The sequence below is a fragment of the Trachypithecus francoisi genome, unplaced genomic scaffold, assembly GCF_009764315.1.
Source record: "Trachypithecus francoisi isolate TF-2019V2 unplaced genomic scaffold, Tfra_2.0 Lachesis_group13, whole genome shotgun sequence".
NCBI classification, from domain to species: domain Eukaryota; kingdom Metazoa; phylum Chordata; class Mammalia; order Primates; family Cercopithecidae; genus Trachypithecus; species Trachypithecus francoisi.
The window spans coordinates 71,386,182-71,402,031 of NW_022681458.1; the positions used below are offsets into that span (position 1 = coordinate 71,386,182).

At 41.0% G+C, this 15,850-nt stretch overlaps 1 protein-coding gene across 2 annotated transcripts in view; it reads right to left on the reverse strand.

Moving 5' to 3' along the window:
• The window catches only part of GAD1 (glutamate decarboxylase 1), a 45,484-nt gene that overhangs the window by 16,118 nt on the left and 13,516 nt on the right, over positions 1 to 15,850 (reverse strand). The window contains exons 5-9 of one of the 2 annotated variants that reach the window (XM_033231164.1): positions 15,013 to 15,255; positions 9,284 to 9,374; positions 1,721 to 1,833; positions 269 to 384; positions 105 to 184 (exon numbers count right to left, since the gene is read on the reverse strand). In XM_033231164.1, the coding sequence (XP_033087055.1) occupies positions 105 to 184; positions 269 to 384; positions 1,721 to 1,833; positions 9,284 to 9,374; positions 15,013 to 15,255 (643 nt within the window). Of the gene's footprint in view, positions 1 to 104; positions 185 to 268; positions 385 to 1,720; positions 1,834 to 3,113; positions 3,305 to 9,283; positions 9,375 to 15,012; positions 15,256 to 15,850 lie in introns of those variants that run through there. The other variant, XM_033231165.1, reaches the window with a different exon arrangement.

The following is a 15,850-nucleotide window of genomic DNA, read 5'->3' on the forward strand; positions in this document are numbered from 1 at the left end:
CTTGGCACACTGTACTGAGCCAGTCTTTAAGCACAATAAAACAAATTTAACAGATGAACACATTTAATACATCAAGAACCTAATATTCACTCTCCCCTGCCTACCTTTCATTGCACTTTATCAAAATCACATTGTCAGTTCCAAAGCCAAGTGCAGCCCCAGCTTTCTTTATGGAATAGTGACTCTGCAACAAACAGAGGCTCGAGGTTAGAAGTTGGAGAGTCCCCTGAAAAACACCTCTATCCATGAGAAAGCATCCCCGACTCACGTGTTCTGAGGTGAAGAGTACCAGTTTGGGCACAGCCGCCATGCCCTTTGTCTTAACTTCCGGGAAGTACTTGTAGCGAGCAGCCATGATGCTGTACATGTTGGATATGGCGCCCCCTGTCAGCAAGCGGACATATTGGGAGGTGTTGAGGCTCTTTCATTATTGTTTCTAAAAACGAACGCTGAGCTGGTGTCTCAAGAGACAAGGGAGGTCAGGAAGCAGAAGGATAATATCCTGATAGGTTTTGCTGGCTTCCCTATTGCTGGGGCTTCCCACTGGACCCTTTACCCTGGGAATACAAGTAGTCACACTTATTATCAAAGCTATCTAGGCGGTTTGGCTGGAGGTGATTCATGTACTTCAGTGCCCTTTCCACCTGAAGTCTAGACAGAAATATAAGAGGTAGCTGCATCAGTGGCTGCAAAGGGATAGGTGAGTTATATCCTTCCTGCTTTACTTTCTGCTCAATTTATTTACTGAACAAAGATGAATCTGTTCCCTGAGTTCAGAAAGACAGAGAAAGAAAGAGTAATGGAGCCTACAGAAAGAAACAATGACATTTCTTGGTTACCTGCCTAAGTGCTCTCTTCAGCCCAGCTGAGTTACTGAGTCATTTAGGAGAACTCTAAGTTTATTAAAATAAGAACAAACTCATGTTTACTTAAATAAAGACACAAGGAGAACTGACATAACTATGTATGTTTGGCCAACACAAACTAGTTAGTTTTACATTAATTATCTGACAATTAAACTTAGGCAAATTTGTGGCCTGCTTGAATTACCTAGATAACTGCAATTCTTATTTATTCTTTTCCCCTTGTACACAATCACATTGTTTCTGACACCATCAGAATAGCTATCCTTGTTTTAAAAATTCTTATTTTATCTACTTCAAGCTAGAGATTCAAAGTAGATATACTATTTTGACTGAAATCAATTAATTAATAATCTTGATTCACTGATCCCCAGCATAATCAAACTGCTGTTGACACAATGGAGTTGTTTAATAGTGAGACCTTGTTTCTACAAAAGAAATTTTAAAACAGCTGGGCATGGTGGCACATGCCTATAGTCCCAGCTACTTGAGAAGCTGAAGCAGGAGGATTGCTTGAGCCCAGGAGTTCGAGGCTGCAGTGAGCTAAGATCACACCACTGCACTCTAGACTGGATGACAGAGTGAGACCATCTCAAAAAAAAAAAAAAAAAGAAAAAAAAAAGGGGTTCTTTAGCATGGTCTAGACACAACCTTTGTCAGTTTTTATGGATTTATGCATAGCCTTTGTTAGTTAATTCATACATAATGTAGCATTTTTGCTAGTCTTCATCTTGAAAAAAAAGCAAGTCAGAGTATCCAAAAAAAATTTTAAGGCATTATTCTTGTACAAACCTACTTCATATTTTGTATTCTTGAGAATCCCAAACCTTGAGAAGAGGAAAAGAAGAGAAACCTACCAGGAGAAAATATCCCATCACCATCTTTACTTGACCATCCAACTATCTCTCTCATCTTCTTAAGTGTTATTTGTTCCATGAGGACAAACACTGGTGCAATTTCGTATGTAAACCTGGAAAGGTGGTAAGAAAAAGGATGAAAGAAAATAAAGAAGTCAAACCATTTATTTTAGGAACACAGCGGATTGGTTTAATATTTGTATTTGGGTTCTAAAAAAAAAAAAAAGCTGTTCAAAACCACTAACATGATTCATTTCCTGGAAATGCATTCAGTCGCCAATCATAAAATGTCAGAAACCAGCCTGGGTTACTGAGAGAGGTGGTGGAAGTGCCAGCCCTGTGATACTTCACCAACAAAATAGATTCTAATCTGAATGAAATGTCTTAGGCATGGTCCACCTAGAGGAATAGAAGGAAAGAAAATGACTTTTCTGAGTCCCTTTTACCTCTAAGATTGTAGGACAATGCAAATGTTAATTGAAAAAAGCATTCCAAGGTCTACGTAAAATTGGTTTACAATTTGTTTTTAAAAAAACTGACTGCCAGTTGCGCACTTGTAGAATATATAAAAGCCAGAGCCAAAGTCTATCTTTTAAAAATAATGTAAACATCTGAAAGCTAACTGTGAAGATAATTGGAAATATTGACCCAGGTTTTAAAGATCTCAATATAATTATCTACATGGTTTTTCTACTAATCCTCAAGGACAGCTATGTTTCTATAATTCTCTGAAGTCAATATCTGTCAAGAATAATTCTAAGTGATGATTTTCTAATTACAAATTATAAATAACAAGAAGACGGTCAACTGGCATACACAGCTAGCTGTGGGCATCAGATATCTTGGCAGGTTACATTTGTCTTCTAACAAACTGATTTAAAAGTAGCAAGCAATGCTCTTTTCAAAGCAATTCAACACAGAGGCATAGTCTGGTAGACTAATCATTGAAACAAGATCGTGAGATCAAACGTGGAGCCTAAGAAAAAATCAAGGAAGGTATGTCTGCAGAAAATTAAGCCAGAAAACAAAAAGGTGTTTACTAAGCTCTGAGGCTCTTTGTCTTTCTTGTTTTCGCTTGGCATTCTTTAGCATTAGAGTCTGTAGGCTGGGCTCACATCATCCTCACTGAAAAGAGATGCCTAGACTGACTCAGCTAAGTGACATAGGGAAGCTTTATCGCTGGTTAGGGTGTTTGAGCCAAGTGCTAATGTTGAAGACTAATGGGAATTCTTGCTTGCTTAATGTGAGGAAAGGCTATTTGTAAGGATGAGATAACGATTGTTGTACATAAGACACAGGTGAAGCTACTAAGTTTTAATTGTGGATGAAAAAAGCAGTCGAATTAATCACATGGAGGTAAAAGAAGACAAAAAGATCCTGAAGGATCCTCAGATATGTTGGTAGAAGTATTTTATTTCCAAAAAGAATATGTCCATTTTCCTTGGGAGGCCCCTGGAAATTTAGGAGGAAGACCCTTGGAAACCATGTGTGCAGTTACCATCACCTCTGGAGGTCACAATCATGCTTTGGTTCTGCTCTGAGCCCCATCACCGTAGCAACCAACACTCCCTCATGTCTGATGGCCTGATAAAGGAAGAAGAAGAGAAGGATTCCTGGTTTAGCCTGTGCTGCCAAGTGTACCAAGAGGCAAACTCATGATGGGCTTTTAACCATTCTTGAACAAATGTGTTATTAATGGTTCCACCGGTTTTTGGAAATGTTGACATGACAAAAATGTTTGCATGGTGAGGAGATATGGTGGCAGTGTATGTGCTAGAATCTCCCAGGACTATATAAGAAAGGAGGTAAGGCAAGGAACAAATGAAATCACATACCATAATATCAGAACCATATCAAAGATTGGATGGAAGTTGGCTTAGGGTCAAGTCAATGTTGGCCAGGCAGGAACCACATGGACAAGGGAGAGGGAGTGGGACTGAATATCAGGCATAGGTCCCACTTCATGCTTCAGATTTAAAACGAATTAGGCCCAAGGTTTGCATGAATTAGCCTCCCCAAGGACCAGGAACATGGCCATTACTCTCAGGATTAGGAGGAAGAGTCTAGAGAGTTTATCATGAGATTAACTGATCTCATCTATTTCAGGTTCCTTATCTATGTCAGGTACCTGATTCCTAAACTTTCTTTCAGTTCTATTCAACAAATACTTACTGAATGACTATTCTCTGCCAGGTGACATCCTATGTACTAAGGAAACTAAGATATTAGAAGACACCATTCTCAACCTTGAGGAGGAAACCTACTAGGATGAATCTAGCATCTGGTTCTTGGCCTTAGCTGCATCCTGTTTGATAGTCCCCGCCTGAGTCCAAAGGACCAATTTTCCACTCTTTTCCTGACTCATGAGCTTAGTCTTGACATTCTCTCCTGAAAGCTGGTATATCAGTCCATGGCTGCTGATCCACAGCCAGGCCTGACAAATGGGCTGTCATGGTGTTCTTCATTCCTGACACCTCTTCTGACCCTGCCACCCTATCCTGGGCCATGTTTACAATCTGTGCAGCCGCACCCACAGCCTTAAAGAAGGCCTTGTAGTTCACCTGAAACAGTTTTTAAAAATTTTTTATTTTCAATTTTTAAAATTTTTTGTAGAGATGGAGGTCTCACTAAGTTGCCCAGGCTGGTCTTCAATTCTTGGCCTCAAGTGATCCTCCCGCCTTCACCTCCCAAAGTTCTGAGATTACAGTCGTGAGCCACCGTGCCCAGTGGTTCTTCACCTAATTGGGATCACAGACCCCTTTGGGAATCCTAGGAAATCTGTAGTCCCTCTCTCCAGGTAAAAAAATGAAGATAGGCATATCATTTTGTATAGAACTATAGGAGATTCTTCTCTTGCAACCTGGACTCCAGGTTGGGTACCCTTTTCCTAAGTGACTGATGAAAGCAAATGAAGTCAAGAGATCAAAGGTCAAAGGTCAAATATGAATTCAGAAGAAGCTGGTTAGATGCTAAAGTCAAAGTACAAGATTACATTTCAGAGTCAGAACCAGAAACTAAACCTGCCAGAAGCTCTGGGTTGAAGCATAAGAACATAGGATTAGAAGTAAAGATTTAAAACAGGAGGATGGTGGCGTTCATGGAGTGACACTAAGGAGCATTCTGAGCATGTCTGTATTCCAAGTCGGGAAGTGAATCAGCCCTTTTTCAGTGGTTCAACTCACCTTCCCAGAAGGCTCACTCAGAGTGAAGGCAAATTGACTGTCAACAAGCTGTAGTTCTTGTGTGGCAGAGTCTGCTTGTTGCTAGCCATATCAATTTTCCCTTTGTTAAATTTTATTTAGGGTTGCTGTTCACTCTGATCAAAGACTATATTTTCTACCCTTTTTTGGTGTGGTCATGGACTAAGTTCTGGCTAAAGAGGCTTTATGGAAACGTATGAGACTTCTGAGAAGGTTTTTTTTTTTTTTTTTTAAATCAAAAAGGAGTATGTCTCTTTTGCCCCTCCCCTCCCCTTCCTTCCCCTCCCCTCCCCTTCCCTTCCCTTCCTTTTCCTTCCCTTCCTTCTTCCCTCCCTCCCTCCCTCCTTTCTGAGTTCTGGAACACAGGAGTGTAGGCTGGAGCTTCAGCAGCCAGCCTGTACCATAATGCAACTTTGAGGATGGGAGCCATGTGCTACAATAGGGATTAGAAAGGCACACAAAATCTGGATCCCTGGTGACTGTCAAACGGGGAACTTCTTTAATGAGAGAAATAATCTTCCATGCTGACTATCCTGATACTCCTCTTGACCTCTTCTCCTTAAAGATGTGGCAGGTAGCACATCTTCACTTTAAAAGGTAACACAGCTGAGGGGAGCTTAGGGAAACACTCTACTATCCAGATGATGAGAGACAGAAATAAAAGAGTCAGGAGGGTCTCACACAGCAACAGTGACTGTGCGGTGGTTGCCTTTCCTAGGTGCACACACTGTACCTTGTATACACTAGGCACTTAGGACTGGAACCATTTTTAGTCTTCAGAACCACTCTGTAGGATGGATACTATTATCCTCCATTTTCCTGATGAGGAAACTGAGTTTCAGAGAAATTCAGTGATTTGTTTTAAGATCTCCGAGTTAGTGTGTTTCATCAGAATTCCAAGTCTATGTATGTCACAGCTGCTTTTCCATGACAAACGAGAACTGCTTACTGCAAGCTCCTCTCTAATGACCTGCCCAGTGTGTAAAATGATGAATAACTCCCATAGAGAATTTCTCCTGGATATTTTCTATGAAAATAAAGTGCTAGATGGTTGAAATCATAACCTCATAGCAAAGAGTTATGATAGATCTTGCCATTAAGATTATGTATTGCCATTAGATGTTTGAGGGCAGGCTGTTGTTTACGCTCAGGCCCTGCTCAACCTGCACAATTGTGCTTGGTGGCCCTGTTTTGGAAGAAAAGAGCTGTAGGTGCCTTGGACAACTACACATTTATGAAGTTTTTTTTGGATCTTCACTGAGTTGTTGCTTAGAAGAATATACTGCAAAACTATGTGCAAAAGCAGGTGTAAAGGCATGGACACAGACGTTCTTTTTTTTTTTTTTTTTGAGATGGAGTCTCGTTCTGTCGCCCAGGCTGGAGTGCAGTGGCATAGTCTCAGCTCACTGCAACCTCTACCTCCCAGGCTCAAGCGATTCTCCTGCCTCAGCCTCCTCAGTAGCTGGGATTACAGGCGCCCACCACCACACCCGGCTCATGTTTGTGTTTTTAGTAAATGCAGAGTTTCACCATGTTGGCCAGGCTGGCCTCGAACTCCCACCTTAGGTGACCCACCCACCTCGGCCTCCCAAAGTGCTGGGATTACAGGCATAAGTCACCGCGCCCAACCTACAGTCTTTCTATTCTAATAGTCAGACACCTTGTACTTTGCACCTGAGTCAGGTTATTGGATCATTCTTTTAAAGAGGCTATGACTGAGGAATATAGTTCTTATTTTCTATGTCAGGTGCCACCTAAACTCAATGAGAGTACAGGACCAAAAACCAGGCATTATCACTAAATAAATCCTGCACTGCCATAGAAAGATCCTTTTGCCATTCTTTCCCAGACTTATTTTGAACACTGTTCCCAACCAGAGAAGGAATTGTCACAGGGAGCAAATTTTGCCTCAGCTCCTGACAGTGCTGCCACATTTCATGATCTTCCAGGGGAACTGGCTTAGAACAATTTCTAGATAATAGTTATTACTTCTTTAGACAATGCCTGTCTCTAGAACTGACAGAAACTATTTTGCTATTTTAAATAACCTTCTCTATCGATCTGTTGGAATCAGATCATATTTTATAAATATCTCCCATTCAGTACAGCTGCAATTACTACATGTCATTTAGTTGGATTGGCCTTGACCTCAGATGGCTGGGACACATTTTAGTGTTTTGCAGCTGAGCTAAGAGAAGAGTAAGAGACTTTGGTTTTATGAACACATGTCAAAAAAGGAGAATTTGTGGGATTTTTCTGGTTGAGGAATATCTGGTCATAAGTGGTTGAAAGGGGGGAGGTCCCTTATTTACCTTGAGACTGAAGACATATATATACATGGAAAAAGCAGCTGAGAGCCCTGCAGAACACACACTTAAAGGTGCTGAGTAAATTCACGGCCTATATTAATATGGGTACTTGGATTTTAATAGATACGTATTTTTTACTCTCTTTTTCTCACTTATTTTCCAAATAGTTGAGTTAAAAACAACTATATTTCCTAATTTAAATTGTTCCTTAGTGCTAGATACTACAATTAAGGGTTAGTGTCTTTTCTCAAATTATAATGAACTTTACTATGATGTCTGTGCTGGCTGGTATATTTTTATCTCAAAAATCACAATACGGTAAAGATTGCTAAACAGAGCTTTTTGTTCAAATTCCAAGCAACTGTATCTTTGACCTGTATTCCTCTTAGCCCTTTCAAATCTCAGTGACCCAACATAGACACTCCGTGAAGCTAAGCATGACTTGCAAGGAGGGAGCATGAAAATCATTTTAGTTTTTCAATCAGTTTAATCTTTTATGCCTTTTAGCACCAAAGGCTTCACTTGTCACATTTGCTCTTTAAAATTTGTCACTGTTGTTTTAAATTAGCCAAGAAAACAGGAATTCTTAATTAATAGAAACTTTTCTGAATATAGTTACGTATTTTGAGTCACAGCGTTAAATAGCTTTAGAATACACATGGGTCACTATATAATTTTAAATGCCCTCCAGATTTTCTGGCTGAGAGCAGTTTAAGAAAAACAGAATACCTTAAACTTCAACAATTTACATTCTATCTTGATATCAAATGGAATTTCTCATTTTAAGCAATATTACCCTTTCACATAAATTCATTTCTTGGAATTTATTTTTCTATGAACTTAAAAAGTGAGTGGCTATTTTCTGAATATTTCCACAGTGACAGACACCCCTATAATTCTTATGTAGTTGTTTTAAAATTATTATAAGATAATTTGTTTTATTATTTTCCTTTGGATACTTTAATAGAATGTGGTACCATTAACTGGATGTATAGATACTGGTAAAACATTGTCAGTAGTGTTGAGAGCAAAGGCAGTACTCTGATGACCCTCCATCGATTTGTAATCTGACATTTTCTTTTTTTTTTTTTTTGAGGCTGAGTCTTGCTCTGTCGCCCAGGCTGGAGTGCAGTGGCCAGATCTCAGCTCACGGCAAGCTCCGCCTCCCGGGTTCCCGCCATTCTCCTGCCTCAGCCTCCCGAGTAGCTGGGACCACAGGCGCCCGCCACCTCGCCCGGCTAGTTTTTTGTATTTTTAGTAGAGACGGGGTTTCACTGTGTTCGCCAGGATGGTCTCGATCTCCTGACCTCGTGATCCGCCCGTCTCGGCCTCCCAAAGTGCTGGGATTACAGGCTTGAGACATTTTCTTAAAAGAGAGCACATGTATGTAAAGGAAAATTTGGGGTGATTGCTATAAGACTACCCAGGTAGTACTTGTGCCCATACCCTACAGGACCTTAGAGTCAGTTTCATGTAAATTTTCAAGAACTTAGAAACAAAGAAAGGCTTTGCCTATACAAACAAGTATGAAAACAATGTCACATTTAGAAAAACAATCACTTATTTTGAAAAGAATATATACTGTATCAGTACTGGCTGAATTTTGTTTTAGAATTTTTAATTAAGCAGTAGGTTGATCAGATTGATTTGTGGGTTTATGGCTGCTTTAATTATGGAAGAAATATGATCTAAATGATAAGGACCAATGTGCTTGGGTAGAAAAAGGTAAAACCAAGATCATACCTCAAAACATAACCTCTTTAGACACACCATTAAGAGAAATGGGTCTTTTAACATGAAATTTCAACACTGCATTTTGGAAGTCAGAGTTATTATTTCTCATGACCATGTTCTTCTTAAATTCCATTATTAAATTCAACAATAGTTTATCAAGTATTTACCATTAAATCAGAACTATGATTAAACCTAAGGATTTTAAGAGAAAAAATGACCAGGGCAACTTTAATAAAATAGAACCACTGGAATTGAACTTTTAAAGCAACAAGCTGTAGTCATACATCAGGGTCGCTTATATGAAAACATATGGGACTTACATATTGGTATTGGCTGTTGATGTCAGCCATTCTCCAGCTAGGCCAATGATATCCAATCCAGTGGAGAGCTGGTTGAAAAATCGAGGATGACCTAGAGAGGAAACAGAAAAGCATCAAGACAAATGCAGATTTCTCAACCTATCTTCAAGGCAAACGGCCTGCCCCACTGGGTCACACTGATGGGGCTTGCATCCCAGTGATATGTCGAATAAGGCTGCTCAAGGATATTGAAGAAGGAAGGGCAAGTTGACCCACCCCATACCAACCATTAACATTCATGATGTCCCCCAAACTTCTATGTTTCTAAAGCATCATGCTTTTAAAGAATAATATCTCATATCATGAAACAAATCATGCTTTCCAGTGTTTTGTGTTTCGATGTGTTTTGCCAATATATATATAGTCAGGTGACCTTCAGATTAAATTTATGGCTGAGATAACCTAGCTCTCTTCTGTGAAATGGGCAGTCACAGCCTATTTCACTCATTGAGTTGTTGGTGAGGTAATTGTTTTTGCTACACAACTCTAAATCCCTGTGCAACCCACAATATGCTTTAACAGGCTTTGCTCTCAGCAAATTCAGGATTGTTGCCAAGTTTTTGCCAACTTAGCATTCAATGGAAAGCTCAACTCCACATCAGCAGGCTTGGCTCAGCTGTCAGGAAGGAGTCAACGCAATAGATTATCTAGGGATGTGTGGCTGGGAACTGGTGTTAGAAAGATATGCTGACTGCTGTGTTTCCAGTGGAAATTGCCTTTGCTTCTGAAAAAAACAAAAACAAAAACGGTCAGAGAGCTAGTGTTAGAATGTTCCTGGTCTAACTCTCCTCGCTGAGAATCTCTATTCTTCCCTAGGTATGATTCAGAACATCTGGACTATGACTTCTTACATCAGAAGATACCAACCTCTGCATCTTAAGAGCCCTCACAAAATAATACTGGTTTTCAGAGAAAACTAAAAGAAGCATCACTGGTAAACTTAGTTTAAGTATGGGGCCATATTCTAGATATTCATGTGGACTATCCTAGATAGTTAAATGATTCCATGTTACTCTACTTTGCTCACTGCCAACAGAATCTGAGGTCTTTTGAAACAACACGTTTTATTGAAAGTCATTAAAATATATATGCAATATCCATTTAAAAACTTTTAACAATATACACTTCATTTTAAGACAAGACTGAATGGTAAATAAATGCAGTCACACTATTTGATAATGTATCAAAACCATACAGTTTGGCAGAGACAAAAGATGGACAAAGAGAGATTAACACAAAGTGAAACAGTATCTCTTTGTCCATTAAAATATAAAGGACACAAAGTCCTTCAAAATCTTATTTTTAGTTTATGGTTACAACCTTGTGCCCCAAAAATCTTATATCTACCAGAATTTCTATTAAGTAACAAAATAGTTTCAATTTCAATTTCAATTCTCTATATTGGATGAAAATAACAGATGATAGATACGGTGCTGGGCCACTCATGGCCTAAATTCAGGTAGGGGGAGAAGGAAAGAATTATTTTTTAAAGTAAAGCTTTCCTACAAATAAACTACAAGAAAAAAAAAAGAAGGGTTGGAAGGGGAGATCCCTTGATTAGGAGACATGGCAAACAATTGCATGTAAGAAACTTATTTGGATCCTGATTCAAATGAGTTTGACAAAATTAAAGCATTTATGACGCTCATGATACAATTGGAAATTGAAAACTGACTAAATATTTCATTAAGGAGCCTTAAATTTTTTTTCCAGGTATGACAGTGACATTGTGGATTTTAACAAAAAAAATTCTTAAGAATGAATATTGGGCCAGGCGCAGTGGCTCATGCCTGCAATCCCAACACTTTGGGAGGCCAAGGCAGGTGGGTCATCTGAGGTCAGGAGTTCGAGACCAGCCTGGCCAACATGGTGAAATCCCGTCTCTACTAAAAATACAAAAATTAGTGTCAGGCATGGTGGCGTGCGCCTATAATCCCAGCTTCTCAGGAGGCTGAGGCAGGGGAATTGCTTGAAACCCAGGAGGTGGAGGTTGCAGTGAGCCAAGATCACACCACTGCACTCCACTCCAGCTTGGGCAACAAGAGTGAAACTCCATCTCAAAAAAAAAAAAAAAAAAAAAAAAGAGTGAATATTTATGAATATAATAATATTATGTTGGGGATTTACTTTCATGTAATGTAGGTGATGGGGAATGGATGGCGGTACAGGTAAAAGCTGATAATAAAGCAGGGCATTAGGTATATAGGGTTCATTATAGGATTCTACTTTCGTATAAGTTTAAAATTTTCCATAAGAAAACATTTAAAAAAGAACAACGAAGGGAGTCCAGCATATCTACAAATCACTTAAAGTAGCTGCTGTGGCTGAAGGCTGACTAGTGCCTGTTAGTTAATGGGAAATCTCTATATGCTGGTTCATTTTTTAAAATAAGTCTTTTATTAATTTATAGAGAAATTTCTAAATGCCATTATCACCTCTTCACAGACTATACCCAGATCAGTATGTTTTCACTATTAAAACCCAAATCATTATTTTGGCTGAGCCCATTAATGCATTCATATCCTTGAAAAAATATTTCCTACTGTTTGTAGCTACTTGTGAGGTTTACCCTATTGCTCCTTAACTATGCTTAAATTCCACATCAGCAACCAGGAGCTGTTTTGACATGGCAGCAACAGCATGCTTTTATCAGCGCCAACATCCTGAGATATAGCAGGAGGTTTCACATTGCTTGGAAGACTGCGAACTCTGTAAAGACAAATATCTGCTCCAAGAAGCAACTCTGAGGAACAAAAATGAATGTTTGCAGGCTAAGTACTTAAGTGGGTTCATACACTGGACTAATAAAAGTCAATGCTTTCTTTCTCTCTCTCTTTTTTTTTTTTTTGAGACAGAGTCTCGCTCTGCCGCCAAGGCTGGAGTGTAGTGGTGCAATTTTGGCTAACTGCAAGCTCCACCTCCCGGGTTCATGCCATTCTCCTGCCTCAGCCTCCCCAGTAGCTGGGACTACAGGCGCCTGCTACCGTGCCTGGCTAATTTTTTGTATTTTTTAGTAGAGACGGGATTTCACCGTGTTAGACAGGATGGTCTCGATCTCCTGGCCTCATGATCCGCCCGCCTCAGCCTCCCAAAGTGCTAGGATTACAGGCGTGAGCCACAGCACCTGGCCTTTTATTTATTTATTTATTATTATTATTATTTAAACAGGTCCTGCTGTCACCCAGGCTGGAGTGGTGCAGTGGCATGATCTCAGCTCACTGCAACCTCCGCCTCCCAGGCTTAAGCGATCCTCCCACCTCAGCCTCCAGAGTAGCTGGGATCACAGGTGCACACCATACGCCCGGCTAAGTTTTGTATTTTTGGTAGAGATGGGGTTTTGCCCTGGCTAGTTTTGAACGCCTGAGCTCACGTGATCCACCTGCCAGCCTGCCAATGTGATGGGATCACAGGTGGGAGTCACCAGGCCAGGCCCGTCAGTGCTTTCTCTGACCACAAGATGCTTTAGTTTTGTAGATTATATTAGATGATATTATGACAAAATTATGTATTTGTATTTGGGAGACAATGCCATTCTGGACTTTCATAATAAAATGACATAGTTCTCATGTCTCTGAGAAAGTGCGTGTAGAGCAAACTGACAAAGTTCAAAATAACAGACCAAAGCAAGTCAAGCTAAACATACATGGGGAATTCTGACTCTTTTTAAAATGCAGCCAAATAACACTATTTGTTTTCCATCAGGAATAGATTAGCCATCTGACCAAGATGAGAAGTAACTAATTGTAAATTGATAGAGTGCTTTTCTTTAAAAATCAAACAACATAAACTTTGTACATATAATTGAGTCTTGTGTATCCAGCAGTTATTTAATGAAGCTGCACTTATTCCAGTGGTGTTGGCAGACCTCAGCAGCTCTCTGGGATTCCTCATTTTAAAAAGCGTCTTTGGCCAGCATCATTATTTCATTATAAGACTTTGTTTTTGACATCCAATAGTCTTACTCAGCTCAATCACCACCAGCCTCCTAGTCTCAGTCTTAAATCTATCTTCAAATGATGAGGAAGAATGAGAGGGAAAATAAAGAAGGAGAGACAAGAAGAAGAACACAGGATTGTCAGTTGTGACCTTGGGGTTTCCCCTGTGGTGGCAACTCTGCTAGGGACGGTCAGTTCTTCTAGATCTGTCTGCCTGAGAGCTCAGGAAAGCCAGACTGTAGTGTGGAGAGAGTTATAGGGAGAAGAAACCACTGCATCACTCCTGGGCTTAGTCCAGTCTGAGCTGTTTCTAAGCATCTCAGACAGAGGCCCCAAAGTCCTTGAACTTGAGGCAATTGGAAAGCAACTGCTTTGATGAGGATTGCTGATCAGAGAGGGCTCCTGGAACATGAAAAGGAGGCAAGAGGACATCCTCAAGGACTCCCACTGGAAATAGAATTTGGTGACTCAGAGTGTCCTAAGCTCCAGAAATTGCAGTAGAATGAGAACGTGTGTGCATGTGTCTTTTTGGCCTAGCCAGTAAAAGGTGTCGTGGGTTGAATTGTGTTCCTCCAAAAGATGTGTTCAAGTCCTAATCCCTGGTTCCTGTGAATGTGACCTTATTTGGAAATCGGGTCTTTGCGGATGTAAACATGTTAAGATGAGGTCATACTGGATTGGGGTGGGCCTTAATCCAACGACTGGCATTCTTATGAGGAGAGGGAAATTTGGACACACACACAGGAAGAAAGCCATATGAAGTGAAGGCAGAGGTTGGAGTGATGCATCTACAAGCCAACAAATGCCAAGGAATCATCCACAACACCTGGAAGCTGGTAGAGGCAAGGGTGGATCCTCTCCAAGAGCCATCAGAGAGACCATAGCCAGCACCTTGATTTTAAGCTCTTAGCCTCCAGAATTGTGAGAGAACAAATTTCTATTGTTTTGAACCATCCAATGGGTGGTCATTTATAAAGGCATTCCTAGGAAACTAATACAGAAAGGGAGGGGAAATAGCCCAATTCTCTCTAGTGTCAGGGACAGGCAAGGGCAGGATTTATCAGAATGAAATAGACCTGAAAATGGAGGCAAGAAAAGAAGCAGAGGATGGGTCATTCTGCTCTCTTTAGGTTGTGAATAGCCTAAATCCAAGAATGAAAATTTTTCTTTTTTTGAGATAGGATCTTGATCTGTTGCCCAGGCTGAAGTGCTGTGGCACGATCTTGGCTCACTGCAGCTTCTGCCTCTTGGCCTCAGCCTCCTGAGTAGCTGGGACTACCGGTGCATGCAACCATGCCCAGCTAATTTTCATATGTGTATAAACATATATAACATATATATATATATTTTTTTTTTGTAGAGATAAGGTTTCACCATGTTACCCAGGCTGGTCTCGAACTCCTGAGCTCAAGTGTTCTGCCTACCTTGGCCTCCCAAAGTACTAGGATTACAGGCATAAGCCATTGTGCTTGGCCTGAATGAAAGCTCTTTATACAGAACTTGACCTAGCACCAAGTATTTGTATCTTTTTTATCTACTTTTACCATGATATATGCTGATGAACTTTTGTCTGGGTCAGGTACCTCCACCAACTGTTACTGCCCAAGCTTGTTCTTGTGGTCACTGGGTACTTTGCCGCCTTCTCTCACCAGGGCTGTGTTTTTCCTCCAACACGAGTTTGATATCCTTACAACTGGCAAGGGTGAGATGGAGGGCAGAGTTGCCACTACCTGTCTACCCGATTCTTCCCCTTACCTGTGCGAACCCCATACTTCAAGGTGTCTCTGCAGTCAACCAGGATCTGCTCCAGGGACTCGGGGTGGTCAGAGAGCTCCAAGTTGAAGCCCTCCATGCCTTCCAGCAACTGGTGTGGGTGATGGAAGTCCAGCACCTTGGTGGAGCGATCAAATGTCTTGCGGACATAGTTGAGGAGTATGTCCACCACTTCCAGGAGGAATTGCACAGTTTGCTCCTCCCCGTTCTTAGCCGGAAGCAGATCTGAATTGGGGAGAGCAATGAATGGTTATCACCTGACTCATATCTAGATTTCTTCAGCCCAGAGACCCCAAATATTAATCATGCTATCTGTATAGGCCTGATTTCATTCCGGGATATGTATGTGCACTGAGAATCTGATGTACCACATCCCCAGAAAAATGCACATACCCCAGAAAAATGCACATGCACAGAAGTTTTGCACGTTTTCCTGGGGGTTCGCGGCCTTTCTGACAGGCTGCTCAGACATGGAAGGAAGTGCTCTGAGACGCCCTGAACAACCTGTGACTGTGGTTGTCATCTGCCGATTGAATGGGCATCTGTGAGGAGTGTGATGGAGAGGGCATCTGTCGTGCTCCCCTGGGACCAGATGTGTCCCTGTCCATCTGGTTTAGTGTTGCGATGCGCTTGGTTTGTTGGCATCAGAGGGTAAGTCCTCTGTGGGTAGAGCCTGAGGTCCCCCCTAAAGAGGGTGGTTCTTGGCGGTGTCCTTAGACAGGAAACTGGAGCTGGAAGATGGGGCTCAAGAAGGTGGGACAGGGAACCCCTGCCTCTTCCTTGACCTCATCCTTTTGGGCCTGGACTTTGAGATATCCAG